At 43.2% G+C, this 16,391-nt stretch overlaps 1 protein-coding gene across 2 annotated transcripts in view; it reads right to left on the bottom strand.

Annotated features, from left to right (window-relative positions):
* The window catches only part of parga (poly (ADP-ribose) glycohydrolase a), a 108,809-nt gene that overhangs the window by 81,513 nt on the left and 10,905 nt on the right, over positions 1 to 16,391 (bottom strand). For both annotated transcript variants that reach the window (XM_036956361.1, XM_036956360.1), the window contains 2 exons: positions 14,034 to 14,105; positions 13,336 to 13,410 (listed from right to left, as the gene is read on the bottom strand). In XM_036956361.1, coding sequence (XP_036812256.1) covers positions 13,336 to 13,410; positions 14,034 to 14,105 — 147 coding nt within the window. The remainder of the gene's footprint in view (positions 1 to 13,335; positions 13,411 to 14,033; positions 14,106 to 16,391) is intronic.

Here is a 16,391-nt window from a genome sequence, read left to right as displayed (position 1 = left end):
GGAGAGGGGGCTGCCAGAGACCGGAGAGGGGGCTGACAGAGACCGGAGAGGGGGCTGCCGAGGAGAGGAGAGGGGGCTGCCGAGGAGAGGAGAGGGCGCTGCCGGATGAAGAGGGGGCTGCCAAGGAGAGGGGGCTGCCAAGGAGAGGGGAGTGGGCTTCCAGAGACCGGATAGGGGGCTGCCGAGGAGAGGGGGCTGCCAAACACCGGAGGGGGCTGCCGAAGAAGGGAGAGGGGGCTTCCGAGGAGAGGGGGCTGCTGAAGAGAGGAGAGGGGGCTGCCAGAGACCGGAGAGGGGGCTGCCAAGAGAGGATAGGGGGCTGCCAGAGACCGGAGAGGGGGCTGCCAGAGACCGGAGAGGGGGCTGTCGAGGAGAGGGGGCTGCCGAGGAGAGGAGGCTGCCGAGGAGAAGAGGCTGCAGAGAAGAGGAGGCTGCAGAGAAGAGGAGAGGGGGCTGCCAAGGGGAGGAGAGTGGGCTGCCAGAGAGGGAGAGGGGGCTGCCAAGGAGAGAAGAGGGGGCTGGAGAGGAGAGGGGGCTGCCAAGGAGAGACTGCTGAGGATGGAGACAGATTCCAATTTACCACTACCTCCTCACTATATTTACCACTACCTCCTCTCTATATTTACCACTACCCCCTCTCTATATTTACCACTACCTCCTCTCTACATTTACCACTACCTCCTCTCTACATTTACCACTACCTCCTCTCTATACTTACCACTACCTCCTCTCTACATTTACCACTACCTCCTCTCTACATTTACAACTACCTCCTCTCTATATTTACCACTACCTCCTCTCTCCTCCTCTATATTTACCACTACCTCCTCTCTATATTTACCACTACCCCTCTCTATATTTACCACTACCCCCTCTCTACATTTACCACTACCTCCTCTCTACATTTACCACTACCTCCTCTCTACATTTACCACTACCTCCTCTCTACATTTACCACTACCTCCTCTCTACATTTACCACTACCTCCTCTCTACATTTACCACTACCTCCTCTCTATATTTACCACTACCTCCTCTCTATATTTACCACTACATCCTCTCTACATTTACCACTACCTCCTCTCTATATTTACCACTACCTCCTCTCTCCTAGTCTCTATATTTACCACTACCTCCTCTCTCCTCTCTATATTTACCACTACCTCCTATCTCCTCCTCTCTATATTTACCACTACCTCCTCTCTATATTTACCACTAACTCCTCTATATTTACCACTACCTCCTCTCTCCTCTATATTTACCACTATCTCCTCTCTATATTTTACACTACCTCCTCTCTCCTCCACTCTATATTTACCACTACCTCCTCTCTATATTTACCACCACCTCCTCTCTATATTTACCACCACCTCCTCTCTCCTCTATATTTACCACTACCTCCTCTCTATATTTACCACTACCTCCTTTCTACATTTACCACTACCTCCTCTCTACATTTACCACTACCTCCTCTCTACATTTACCACTACCTCCTCTCTACATTTACCACTACCTCCTCTCTATATTTACCACTACCTCCTCTCTATATTTACCACTACCTCCTCTCTATATTTACCACTACCTCCTCTCTATATTTACCACTACCTCCTCTCTACATTTACCACTACCTCCTCTCTACATTTACCACTACCTCCTCTCTATATTTACCACTACCCCCTCTCTATATTTACCACTACCTCCTCTCTCCTCCTCTCTATATTTACCACTACCTCCTCTCTCCTCCTCTCTTTATTTACCACTACCTCCTCTCTCCTCCTCTCTATATTTAACACTACCTCCTCTCTATATTTACCACTACCTCTATATTTACCACTACCTCCTCTCTCCTCTATATTTACCACTATCTCCTCTCTATATTTACCACTACCTCCTCTCTCCTCCACTCTATATTTACCACTACCTCCTCTCTATATTTACCACCACCTCCTCTCTCCTCCTCTATATTTACCACTACCTCCTCTCTATATTTACCACTACCTCCTCTCTCCTTCACTCTATATTTACCACTACCTCCTCTCTATATTTAGCACCACCTCCTCTCTCCTCCATATCTACCACTACCTCCTCTCTATATTTACCACTACCTCCTCTCTCCTCCTCTCTATATTTACCACTACCTCCTCTCTATATTTACCACTACCTCCTCTCTATATTTACCACCACCTCCTCTCTCCTCCTCTACATTTACCACTACCTCCTCTCTACATTTACCACTACCTCCTCTCTATATCTACCACTACCCCCTCTCTATATTTACCACTACCTCCTCTCTCCTCCTCTCTATATTTACCACTACCTCCTCTCTATATTTACCACTACCTCCTCTCTATATGTACCACTACCTCCTCTCTCCTCCTCTATATTTACCACTACCTCCTCTCTATATTTACCACTACCTCCTCTCTCCTCCACTCTATATTTACCACTACCTCCTCTCTATATTTACCACTACCTCCTCTCTCCTCCTCTATATTTACCACTACCACCTCTCTATATTTACCACTACCTCCTCTCTCCTCCTCTATATTTACCACTACCTCCTCTCTATATTTACCACTACCTCCTCTCTCCTCCACTCTATATTTACCACCACCTCCTCCACTATATCTACCACTACCTCCTATCTATATTTACCACTACCTCCTCTCTCCTCCTCTCTATATTTACCACTACCCCCTCTCTATATTTACCACTACCCCCTCTCTATATTTACCACTACCCCCTCTATATTTACCACTACCCCCTCTCTATATTTACCACTACCTCCTCTCTATAATTACCACTACCCCCTCTATATTTACCACTACCCCCTCTCTATATTTACCACTACCCCCTCTCTATATTTACCACTACCTCCTCTCTATATTTACCACTACCTCCTCTCTCCTCCTCTCTATATTTACCACTACCCCCTCTCTACATTCATCACAACCTCCTCTCCCGCCTATATTTACCACAACCTCCTCTCCAGCCTATATTTACCACTACCTCCTCTCTACATTTACCACTACCTCCTCTCTACATTTACCACTACCCCCATCTATATTTACCACTACCTCCTCTCTATATTTACCACTACCTCCTCTCTCCTCCTCTCTATATTTACCACTACCTCCTCTCTATATTTACCACTACCTCCTCTCTCCATTTACCACTACCTCCTCTCTCCATTTACCACTACCTCCTCTCTCCATTTACCACTACCTCCTCTCTCCATTTACCACTACCTCCTCTCTCCATTTACCACTACCTCCTCTCTCCATTTACCACTACCTCCTCTCTCCATTTACCACTACCTCCTCTCTCCATTTACCACTACCTCCTCTCTCCATTTACCACTACCTCCTCTCTCCATTTACCACTACCTCCTCTCTCCATTTACCACTACCTCCTCTCTATATTTACCACTACCTCCTCTCTCCATTTACCACTACCTCCTCTCTATATTTACCACTACCTCCTCTCTATATTTACCACTACCTCCTCTCTATAATTACCACTACCTCCTCTCTATAATTACCACTACCTCCTCTCTATAATTACCACTACCTCTTCTCTATAATTACCACTACCTCTTCTCTATATTTACCACAACCCCCTCTCTATATTTACCACTACCCCTCTCTATATTTACCACTACCTCCTCTCTATATTTACCACTACCTCCTCTCTATATTTACCACTACCTCCTCTCTATATTTACCACTACCCCCTCTCTACATTTACCACAACCTCCTCTCCCGCCTATATTTACCACAACCTCCTCTCCAGCCTACATTTACCACTACCTCCTCTCTCCTCCTCTCTATATTTACCACTACCTCCTCTCTATATTTACCACTACCTCCTCTCTATATTTACCACTACCTCCTCTCCACTCCACTCTATATTTACCACTACCTCCTCTCTATATTTACCACTACCTCCTCTCCCCTCTATATTTACCACTACCTCCCCTCCCCTCTATATTTACCACTACCTCCCCTCTATATTTACCACTACCTCCTCTCTCCATTTACCACTACCTCCTCTCCCCTCTATATTTACCACTACCTCCTCTCCCCTCTATATTTACCACTACCTCCTCTCTACATTTACCACTACCTCCTCTCTACATTTACCACTACCTCCTCTCTACATTTACCACTACCTCCTCTCTATATTTACCACAACCTCCTCTCTATATTTACCACAACCTCCTCTCTATATTTACCACAACCTCCTCTCTATATTTACCACAACCTCCTCTCTATATTTACCACAACCTCCTCTCTATATTTACCACAACCTCCTCTCTATATTTACCACAATCTCCTCTCTATATTTACCACAACCTCCTCTCCCGCCTATATTTACCACTACCTCCTTTATCCATTTACCACTACCTCCTCTCCCCTCTATATTTAACACAACCTCCTCTCTATATTTACCACAACCTCCTCTCCCGCCTATATTTACCACTACCTCCTTTATCCATTTACCACTACCTCCTCTCCCCTCTATATTTAACACAACCTCCTCTCTATATTTACCACTACCCCCTCTATATTTACCACTACCTCCTCCCCCCTCTATATTTACCACTACCCCCTCTCTCCATTTACCACTACCCCCTCTCTCCATTTACCACTACCTCCTCTCCCCTCTATATTTACCACTACCTCCTCTCCCCTCTATATTTACCACTAACTCCTCTCCTCTCTCCATTTACCACTAACTCCTCTCCTCTCTCCATTTACCACTAACTCCTCTCCTCTCTCCATTTACCACTACCTCCTCTCTCCATTTACCACTACCTCCTCTATATTTACCACTACCTCCTCTATATTTACCACTACCTCCTCTATATTTACCACTACCTCCTCTCTCCATTTACCACTACCTCCTCTCTCCATTTACCACTACCTCCTCTCTATATTTACCACTACCTCCTCTCTCCTCCTCTCTATATTTACCACTACCTCCTCTCCATGTTTACCACTACTTCTTCTCCCTCTCTATCCCTCCCCCACCTATGCTGTACATCAAGTTATTAGCTTGTCAGTTGTCCCCAAAAAACATAGTGTCCCAAAAATACATAGTGTGTGTGTGTGTGGGGGGGGGATCATATTCTAGAATATGGTACCTCATATTTCTGTTTTTTGGTTTCATAAAAACAAGCGTCTCCTGATACAAGCGCACGTCGCTTCAATTTTATTGTGAGGAAAAATATGGCCACTACATATACAAAAGTATGTGGACACCCCTTCAAATGTGTATTCGGCAATATCAACCACACCCGTTGCTGACAGGTGTATACAAATCGAGCACACAGCCATGTGATCTCCATAGACAAACATTGGCAGTAGAATGGCCTTACTGAAGAGCTCAGTGACTTTCAACGCAGCACCTTCATTGGATGCCACCTTTCCAACCAGTCAGTTCCGTCAAATTTCTGCCCTGCCAGAGCTGCCCTGGTAAGTGCTGTTATTGTCAAGTGGAAACGTCTAGGAGCAACAACGGCTCAGCCGCGAAGTGGTAGGACACAAAAGCTCGTAGCTCATAACAAAAAATGATAACAATAACTGTTTGTCGGATACTTCATGAAATGGTTTTCCATGACCTCACAAAAGCCTAAGTTAATCATGCGCAATGCCTCGGCTGGAGTGTCGGCTGGAGTGGTGTAAACCTCGCCGCCATTGGACTCTGGAGCAGTGGAAACACGTTCGCTGGAGTGATGAATCACACTTCACCATCTGGCAGTCCAACAGACGAATCTGGGTTTGGCCGATGCCAGGAGAAGGCTGCCTGCCCCAATGCATAGTGCCAACTGTAAAGTTTGGTGGAGGAGGACTAATGGTCTAGGGCTGTTTTTCATGGTTCGGGCCCCTTAGTTCCAGTGAAGGGAAATCTTAACGCTGCAGCATACGATAACATTGTAGATGTTTCTGTGGTTCCAACATCGTGGCAGCAGTTTGGGGAAGGCTCTTTCCTGTTTCAGCATGACAATGCCCCCGTGCACAAAGCAAGGTCCATACAGTAATGGTTTGTCGAGATCGGTGTGGAAGAACTTGAATGGCACAGAGCCCTGACCTCAACGAACACTGACTGTTAGCCAAATCGCCCAACATCGGTACCCGACCTCATTAATGCCATTATTTTTTACGTGTGTGTATAGTTGTGAGTTGTTAGATGCTACTGCACTGTTAAACATAAGCATTTTGCTACACCCTCAATAACACCTGCTAAATATGTGTATGTGAGCAGTAAATTCGATTTGAATGGAATTAAGTCCCCTCAGAAATGTTCCAACATCTAGTGGAAAAGCCTTCCCAGAAGAGTGGAGGCTGTTATAGCAGCAATGTTCCAACATCTAGTGGAAAGCCTTCCCAGAAGAATGGAGGATGTTATAGCAGCAATGTTCCAACATCTAGTGGAAAGCCTTCCCAGGAGAGTGGAGGCTGTTATAGCAGCAATGTTCCAACATCTAGTGGAAAGCCTTCCCAGAAGAATGGAGGCTGTTATAGCAGCAATGTTACAACATCTAGTGGAAAGCCTTCCCAGAAGAGTGGAGGCTGTTATAACAGCAATGTTCCAACATCTAGTGGAAAAGCCTTCCCAGAAGAATGGAGGCTGTTATAGCAGCAATGTTCCAACATCTAGTGGAAAGCCTTCCCAGAAGAGTGGAGGCTGTTATAGCAGCAATGTTCCAACATCTAGTGGAAAGCCTTCCCAGAAGAGTGGAGGCTGTTATAGCAGCAATGTTACAACATCTAGTGGAAAGCCTTCCCAGAAGAATGGAGGCTGTTATAACAGCAATGTTCCAACATCTAGTGGAAAGCCTTCCCAGAAGAGTGGAGGCTGTTATAGCAGCAATGTTCCAGCATCTAGTGGAAAAGCCTTCCCAGAAGAGTGGAGGCTGTTATAGCAGCAATGTTCCAACATCTAGTGGAAAGCCTTCCCAGAAGAATGGAGGCTGTTATAACAGCAAAGGGGGGACGAACTCCAAATTAATGATTTTGGAATGAGATGTTCGACGAGCAGGTGTCCACACTTTTATTCATGTATTGTATTTCCTATGTGTAAAACAACATTTAAATAATTCATTCTATAAAACATGATTTATGACATAAGTGTTTTGCAAATCAATTTGACAGGTTTAAGAAGGGAATAATGCATTGCGTTTTCTCTGTGATATATGTCGTCAGGCAGCTGTTTTCCTCCGACTACTCCTGCCTAATGCTACCTTTACACGGAATGGGATTAAATGAGTTCTCGACTCCCGTTTCCCCCCTGAATGTATAGCTGCCGCCACAGCACTGCCATTCTCATACGTACTGTACATTATATCAATTACATTTTGTGCCTAAAGATAAAGAAAAGGGAATGGGGGATACCTAGTCAGTTGTACAACTGAATGCCTTCAACTGAAATGTGCATTTAACCCAAGTCCTCTGAGTGAGAGATTTATGGGGGGGGGGGGGTAGCCTTAATCAACATCCACGTCTTCAGCACCCGGGGAACAGTGGGTTAACTGCCTTGTTCAGGGGCAGAATTACAGATTTTTTTTTACCTTGTCAGCTCGGGGATTCGATCCAGCAACCTTTTGGTTACTGGCCCAACGCACGCTCTACCCACTAGGCTACGCTGCCGTCTTGACACGCTCGAAATAGAGAGGGATATATAGAATAGTGAAGACATCAAAACGATGAAATAACACACATATGGATTCATGTAGTAACCAAAAAAAAAAAGAGTTAAACTAATTTTTTTTAAATATATATTTGAGATTCTTCAAAATAGCCACCCTTTTGCCTTGATGACAGCTTTGCAAATACTTTGAAGAATCTGAAATATATTTAGATTTGTTCAACACTTTTTTGGTTACTACATGTTTGGTGTTATTTCATAGTTTTGATATCTTTACTATTATTCTACAACGTAGAAAATAGTAAAAATAAATAAAAAATGAGTAGGTGAGAGGACCTGAGCCCTAGGACCATGCCTCAGGACTACCTGACATGATGACACCTGGCCGTGCTGCTGCTCCAGTTTCAACTGTTCTGCCTGTGATTATTATTATTTGACCATGCTGGTCATTTATGAACATTTGAACATCTTGGCCATGTTCTGTTATAATCTCCACCCGGCACAGCCAGAAGAGAACTGGCCACCCCTCATAGCCTGGTTCCTCTCTTGGTTTCTTCCTAGGTTTTGGCCTTTCTAGGGAGTTTTTCCTAGCCACCGTGCTTCTACACCTGCATTGCTTGCTGTTTGGGGTTTTAGGCTGGGTTTCTGTACAGCACTTTGAGATATCAGCTGATGTACGAAGGGCTATATAAATACATTTGATTTGAGTGTAACCTTTTGCCTGGTACTGTATTTTCTTGAGACAACAAACAATGAAATGGTGTCTTTTCAAACAATTATATTCTCTCGTAGCTCTACTGGAGCTATTTATTATTTAAACCTTTATTTAACCAGGAAGGGCTCATTGAGATTTAAAATATATTTTTCAAGAGCGTCCTGGCCAAGATAGGCAGCACCAAGTCATTACAACAATTACAGACAAACATGAAAAACCACAAGAAATCTAGTAAAAACCATAGAATTCACAAGAGTATAACAAAATCAAAAACAGCTAATTAAAAACATTGACAGGTCAGGGAATCAGTCTCAAGATCCTTCATCAGTGATTTAAAAAACACCAATCGGGACAAGTTCTTCCAGTTTAAAAGTATTTTGTAAGGTGTTCCAAGACGATGGCGCAGAGTACATAATTCAGTTACCAAATTCAGTTCAGACATTTGGAACAGTTAGCAGGATAAAGTCCAGCGAACGAAGAGACGACCCACCACATTCCTGAACAATAAAAATGCACAAATAAAAAGGTAGTAAACCCAAAATGGCTTCGTAAATGAAAGTATACCAGTGACTGAGCCTATGAGCCTACGAGTGACTAGAGAAGGCCAGCCAACCCTGGTATACAAAGTGCAGTGTTGCGTAAGGGTTTTGCAGTTTAAAATAAATCTCAAAGTGCCATGGTAAAGAGTGTCAATTGATCTCAAACCCTGAGCGGAAGCATTCATATATAAAATATCCCCATAGTCTAGTAAAGGCACAAATGTAGCTGATACTATTCTCCTTCTGGCTTCAAAAGAAAAACCTTATTCCTAAAATAAAATCCCAATTTCAGCTTCAATTTTTTTTTTGTAAGTTGTTGAATACGCAATTTAAAAGAGAGGCCATCTTCAATTAAAATTCCAAGATATTTATATGAGGTTACAGTCTCAATCTCCTTGCCCTGACAGATAGTAATAGGTGAAAGGTTCAGAGGTCTATTTCTTGCTTTAGAAAACACCATTAGTTTAGTCAGTATTGAGGATAAGCTTCAATTGACAAAAGGTATGTTGAACAGTATAAAAAGAACAATAATAAAATAATACAATAATAAAATAATAAAATAATAATGTAGCATGTTCTAAGAAGCTCTTTCGTAAGAGACGAGGCACAACAGTAAATAACAATAAATATAAATCAACAGTAAATAACAATAATAAATATAAATCACTTAATTTACTATTAAAGACTTTATAAACCAATTGACTCAAGTAAATAACAGGATCATCAGCATTAAAATGGGATGTTTGAAGAACAAACAGCAGAGCTGTAGAGAGAACGACACACCGCTCCTTTAAAATCAGTTGATGACTAGTCTTTATAAACCAACAAGATGTCACCCGTCTTTTATAAAAAGGAATTGGTGTCCACATCACCAACAAACTAACATGGTACAAGCACACCAAGACAGTCGTGAAGAGGGCACGACAAAACCTTTTACCCCTCAGGAGACTGAGGCAGATTCAGGCAGATGGATCCCATTTCCCTAGTGACGGTTAGCTAGATAGCAGGCAAATTGATCCCATTTTCCCTAGTGACGTTTAGCTAGATGGCAGGCAAATTGATCCCATTTTCCCTAGTGACGGTTAGCTAGATAGCAGGCAGGTGCTGGTGTTGCGATTATTTGGAGGTTCTCTCTGACTGGTCTGCTGTAGCCCGGTCCCAGATGGGTAAGTGTTGTCTTGCCAACTCATATTGTGATCGTCAGCAAGAGAGCACAAAAGATTTGGGACCAAGAAAGAACTGTAGCTAGAGCAACAAGACAGGACAGGTGCCAACTGGCGACAGATAAGAGAGAGAGACAGAGACACAGGCAGACAGAGACAGGGAAAGACAAAGAGAGGGAGAGAGAGAGATGAGTAGAGGATGGTGAGTTTGCCACTAGATAAGACAGACAGAGACACAGGCAGACAGAGACACAGGCAAAGAGAGGGAGAGACAGAGAGATGAGTATAGGATGGTGAGTTTGCCACTAGATAAGAGACAGCCAATAAAGGCAGCTCTCTCATCACTGAGTGCATCCAGGACTTCGCTGGGCTGTATGGCCCTGTAAATGATCTATCAAATTACATTTTATTAGTCACTTGTGCCGAATACAACCTTACAGTGTAATGCCGACTTACAAGCCCTTAAACCAACAAAGCAGTTAAAAATATATATATATAATTACAAAAAAAAATACAGATAAGAATTAGAAAAAAAAGTAACAAGTAATTAATTAAAGAGCATTAGTAAAATAACAATAGTGAGACTATATACAGGGGTGTACCGGTACAGAGTCAATGTGCGGGGGAACCATTTAGTTGAGGTAATATATAGATATAGGTAGAGTTCTTAATATGACTATGCATAGATGTTAAAACCAAGATTAGCAGTGGCGTAAAAGAGGGGGAGAGCGCAATGCCAATAGTCTGGCAAGCCCTTTGATTAGGTGTTCAGGAGTCTTATGGCTTGGGGTGTAAACGCTGTTTAGAAGCCTCTTGGACCTAGACTTGGCGCTCCGGTACCGCTTGCCTTGCGGTAGCAGAGAGAACAGTCAATGATTTAGGTGGCTGGAGTCTTTCACAATTCTTAGGGCCTTCCTCGGACACCGATTGATAGAGGTCCTGGATGGCAAGAAGCTTGGCACCAGTGATGTACTGGGCCGTTCGCACTACCCTCTGTAGTGCCTTGCGTTCGGAGGCAGAGCAGTTTCCGTACCAGGCAGTGATGCAACCAGTTAGGATGCTCTCGATGGTGCAGCTGTAGAACATTTTGAGGATCGGAGGACCCATGCCAAATCTTTTCAGTCTCCTGAGGGGGAATAGGTTTTGTCGTGCCCTCTTGGTGTGCTTGTACCATGTACCAAGGAACTTGAAGCTCTCAACCTGCTCCACTGCAGCCCCGGCGATGAGAATGGGGGTGTGCTTGGTCCTCTTTTTCCTGTAGTCCACAATCATCTTTGTCTTAATCACGTTGAGGGAGAGGTTGTTGTCCTGGCACCACACGGCCAGGTTTATGACCTCCTTCCTATAGGCTGTCTATTCATTGTCGGTGATCACTGTTCTGTCATCGGCAAACTTAATTATGGTGTTGGAGTTGTGCCTGTCCGTTCATTCATGAGTGAACAGGGAGTACAGGAGGGGACTGAGCACGCACCCCTGAGGGACCCCTGTGTTGAGGATCAGCGTGGTGGATGTGTTACCTAGGTGTTTAATCCCAGGGTCCTTAGATTATTGATGAGCTTTGAGGGCACTGTGGTATTGAATACTGAGCTGTAGTCAATGAATAGCATTCTCACATAGGTGTTCCTTTTGTCCAGGTGGGAAAGGGCAGTGTGGAGTGCAATAGAGATTGCATCATCTGTGGATCTGTTGTGGTGGTATGCAAATTGGAATGGGTTTAGGGTTTCTGGGATAATGGTGTTGATGTGAGCCATGACCAGCCTTTCAAAGCACTTCATGGCTACGGATGTGAATGCCACGGGTCTGTAGTCATTTAGGCAGGTTACCTTGGTGTTCTTGGACACAGGCACTATGGTGTTCTTCTTAAAACATGTTGATATTACAGACTCGGACAGGGAGAGGTTGAAAATGTCAGTGAAGACACTTGCCAGTTGGTCAGCGCATGCTCGCAGTACACATCCTGGTAATCCGTCCGGCCCTGCGGCCTTGGGAATGTTGACCTGTTTAAAGGTCTTACTCACATCGGCTACGGAGTGCGTGATCACACAGTCTTCCAGAACAGCCGGTGCTCTCATGCATGTTGTTTCAGTGACATTTGCCTCAAAGCGAGCATAGAAGTAGTTTAGCTCGTCTGGTAGGCTCGTGTCACTGGGCAGCTCTCGGTTGTGCTTCCCTTGTAGTCTGTAATGGTTTGCAGGCCCTGCCACATCCGACGAGCGTCAGAGCCGGTGTAGTACGCTTCGATCTTAGTCCTGTATTGACGCTTTGCCTGTTTGATGGTTCGTCGGAGGGCATAGCGGAATTTCTTATTAGCTTCCAAGTTACAGTCCCACTCCTTGAAAGCGGCAGCTCAACCCTTTAGCTCAGTGCGGGTGTTGCCTGTAATCCATTGCTTCTGGTTGGGTTATGTACGTACAGTCACTTGGGGGACCACATCATCCTAGACGCCATTGAGTTTCAGACAGTAAAGAGGCTAGTCCCCAGAGTAAGTTATTCACAATTTACAGAGAATGAATTTAAGAATTTTGATATAAAAAAATAATTAAAAAAAGTGATTTCGGCTATAAACCAATCAAATGTATTCATTTTGTTATTAGCTTTTTTGTGAATCTTCCAAACAAAACATGACAATTAACAAAACACTGATACACAAAAAAAAAAAGACAATGACAATGACAGTGACAAATTTAAAATACAACATAATGTGTCCCCTCACAGTCCGTTTCATGAGATATTTAATCTGTCGTTTTTTACCAGCGATTTGTAAGACCTAAATATTAATAGGGGAAGACAGACAGTGATAAATGTAATCAGTTTGTCACTTCAAAACTATTTTATTTTAAAAAAAGGTAACATTTCACCGATAACACACAGCTAAAAGCACAGCGTCAGCTGTATAACGGTTGCGGTCTTTAGAGAGGCAGATGTAGCCAGATGACTGACTCCGTATGAACGGATCATTGGTCCATCTGTGCTGTGTCTGAACCAGACTAGATCTAGACAGCCCTGTGGTTTATGCCAATCTGACTGGTATATTCATTGACACTAAAAACATGATTAGTTTAATAGTGGTAATAGTGGTTCTTCAAACCAGATGCTGATTGTGTGTGTGTGTGTGTGTGTGTGTGTGTGTGTGTGTGTGTGTGTGTGTGTTTAAACGGATGGGGCCAGAAAGGATTTTATTTTTCAGATGTCCTTGAACCCAGACGGTCCACCTGATGACTATATTTTAGAAGGTGGATGGTTAAAACCCAAGAACATTCTTTTCTTACCTTGTTGCAGAACAAATGAAGAACTGTGAAGTCCCATCTCTTGGCATGAGCAACATTGTACTTCAATATGGCATTCTAAAATGGGGACACCAATAAATGTCATTAAAAACAATGTTCAGTACAGGACGCGCGTGCATTTTTTGTGTGTTTTTTTGCAGTAAGTATCTTTGCCTTGATATCTGGGATCTTGGTGCCATCTCATGGCCAATTCGGGTAATAACAAGTATTATTTATACAATAATGGTTTTGATAGATAGGTCCTCTCTCTAAAAACCACATTTCATTACACAGTGAATATGCATTTTAACACCACATAAAACATCCTCTCTCTTAATAATAATACTAATAATATCTAATATTGATGCATCTGGTCAACAATAGATACTGTACATGTTGAATACATTGCATAATGCTAAATTGTAATTATTTCCCCAGTATGGCCTATGCCTCCTTACTCTTCCACACACTGTACATAGATTTTTCTTTTGTGTTATTGACTGTAATGTTTGTTTATGTGTAACTCTGTTGTTGTTTGTGTCACACTGCTTTGCTTTATCTTGGCCAGGTTGCAGTTGTAAATGAGAACTTGTTCTCAACTGGCCTAACCTGGTTAAATAAAAACACATTTACAAAATTTTTTTTAAAAATTGCTCCACAGTGAACAAACAAACAAAATATAAATTGAGTCATTAACTTACCTTCACATCATGGGAACTGGAAAATTCTCTGTTTAAAGCTTTCTGGATGAGTTCCCACCGTTCCTGCACTTCCTGCAAAACCAGGAAGTTAAATACCACCACCATCATCATCATCCTCCTCCTCCTAATCTTTCCTGATCGTACAGGTCAGGTCAGGGTTAGTGGTCGGTTCTTTCTAAAACATGATATTCATTTGCATCATCACAAGACTAATGCCTTTATTAGTATCCCTGATTGATTTTATTTGACAGTATACAGTTGAAGTCGGAAGTTTACATACACTTAGGTCGGAGTCATTAAAACTCATTTTTCAACCACTCCACATATTTCTTGTTAACAAACTATAGTTTTGACAAGTTGGTTAGGACATCTACTTTGTGCGTGACACAAATAGTTTTTCCAACAATTGTTTACTGACAGATTATTTCACTTAATCACAATTCCAGTGGGTCAGAAGTTTACATACACTAAGTTGACTGTGCCTTTAAACAGCTTGGAACATTCCAGAAAATTATGCCATGGCTTTAGAAGCTTCTGATAGGCTAATTGACATCATTTGAGTCAATTGGAGGTGTACCTGTGGATGTATTTCAAGGCCTACCTTCAAACTCAGTGCCTCTTTGCTTGGCATCATGGGGAAATCAGCCAAGACCTTAGAAAAAAAATTGTAGACCTCCACAAGTCTGGTTCATCCTTGGGAGCAATTTTCAAACGCCTGAAGGTACCACGTTCATCCGTACAAACAATAGTATGCAAGTATAACCACCATGGGACCAAGCATCCGTCATACCACTCAGGAAGTAGACACGTTCTGTCTCCTAGAGATGAATGCACTTTGGTGCGAAAAGTGCAAATCAATCCCAGAACAACAGCAAAGGACCTTGTGAAGATGCTGGAGGAAAAAATACAAAAGTATCTATATCCACAGTAAAACGAGTCCAATATTGACATAACCTGAAAGGCCGATCAGCAAGGAAGAAGCCACTGCTCCAAACCCGCCAAAAAAGCCAGACTACGGTTTGCAACTGCACAGGGAGACAAAGATCGTACATTTTGTAAAAATGTCCTTTCCTTTGGAGGAAAAAGGGGGAGGCTTGCAAGCTGAAGAACACCATACCAACTGTGAAGCACGGGGGTGGCAGCATCATGTTGTGGGGGTGGCAGCGTCATGTTGTGGGGGTGGCAGCATCATGTTGTGGGGGTGGCAGCGTCATGTTGTGGAGGTGGCAGCGTCATGTTGTGGAGGTGGCAGCGTCATGTTGTGGGGGTGGCAGCATCATGTTGTGGGAGTGGCAGCATCATGTTGTGGGGGTGGCAGCATCATGTTGTGGGGGTGGCAGCATCATGTTGTGGGGGTGGCAGCGTCATGTTGTGGGGGTGGCAGCATCATGTTGTGGGGGTGGCAGCATCATGTTGTGGGGGTGGCAGCATCATGTTGTGGGGGTGGCAGCATCATGTTGTGGGGGTGGCAGCATCATGTTGTGGGGGTGGCAGCGTCATGTTGTGGGGGTGGCAGCATCATGTTGTGGGGGTGCTTTGCTGCAGGAGGGACTGGTGCACTTCACATAATAGATGGCATCATGAGGAAAGATTTACGTGGAAATATTGAAGCAATATCTCAAGGCATCAGTCAGGAAGTTAAAGCTTGGTTGCAAATGTGTCTTTTAAATGGACAATGACCCCAAACATACTTCCAAAGTTGTGGCAAAATGGCTTAAGGACAACAATGTCAAGGTATTGGAGTGGCCATCACAAAGCCCTGACCTCAATCCCAGAGATAATGTGTGGGCAGAACTGACGAAAAATCATGTGGGAGCAAGGAGGCCTACAAACCTGACTCAGTTGCACCAGCTCTGTCAGGAGGAATGGGCCAGGATTCACCCAACTTATTGCGGGAAGCTTGTGGAAGGCTACCCGAAATGTTTGACCCAACACCCAAGTTAAACAATTTAAAGGCAATGCTACCAAATATTAATTGAGTGTATGTAATCTTCTGACGCATTGGGAATGTGATGAAAGAAATAAAAGCTGAAAGAAATAATTCTCTCTACTATTATTCTGACAATTCACATTCTTAAAATAAAGTGGTGATCCTAACTGAGGGGGTATTTATTATTATTTGATTAAATGTCAGGAATTGTGAAAAACAGAGTTTAAATGTATTTGACTATGGTGTATGTAAACTTCCAACTTCAACAGTAGATATCTCATAAAAAATCTGCCTTTTCCAGCTATAGATATACACACACAACATTTGAACAACTTCCCAAGGATATAACAAAGTCAATAACTTATTTATATTATTGTTGATTTGTTAGAATTACACTGAACCAAAAATATAAGCGCAACATGTAAAGT

The sequence above is a fragment of the Oncorhynchus mykiss genome, chromosome 20, assembly GCF_013265735.2.
Source record: "Oncorhynchus mykiss isolate Arlee chromosome 20, USDA_OmykA_1.1, whole genome shotgun sequence".
In the NCBI taxonomy this organism is placed as follows: Eukaryota; Metazoa; Chordata; class Actinopteri; order Salmoniformes; family Salmonidae; genus Oncorhynchus; species Oncorhynchus mykiss.
This window is presented reverse-complemented; position numbering and strand designations above follow the sequence as displayed.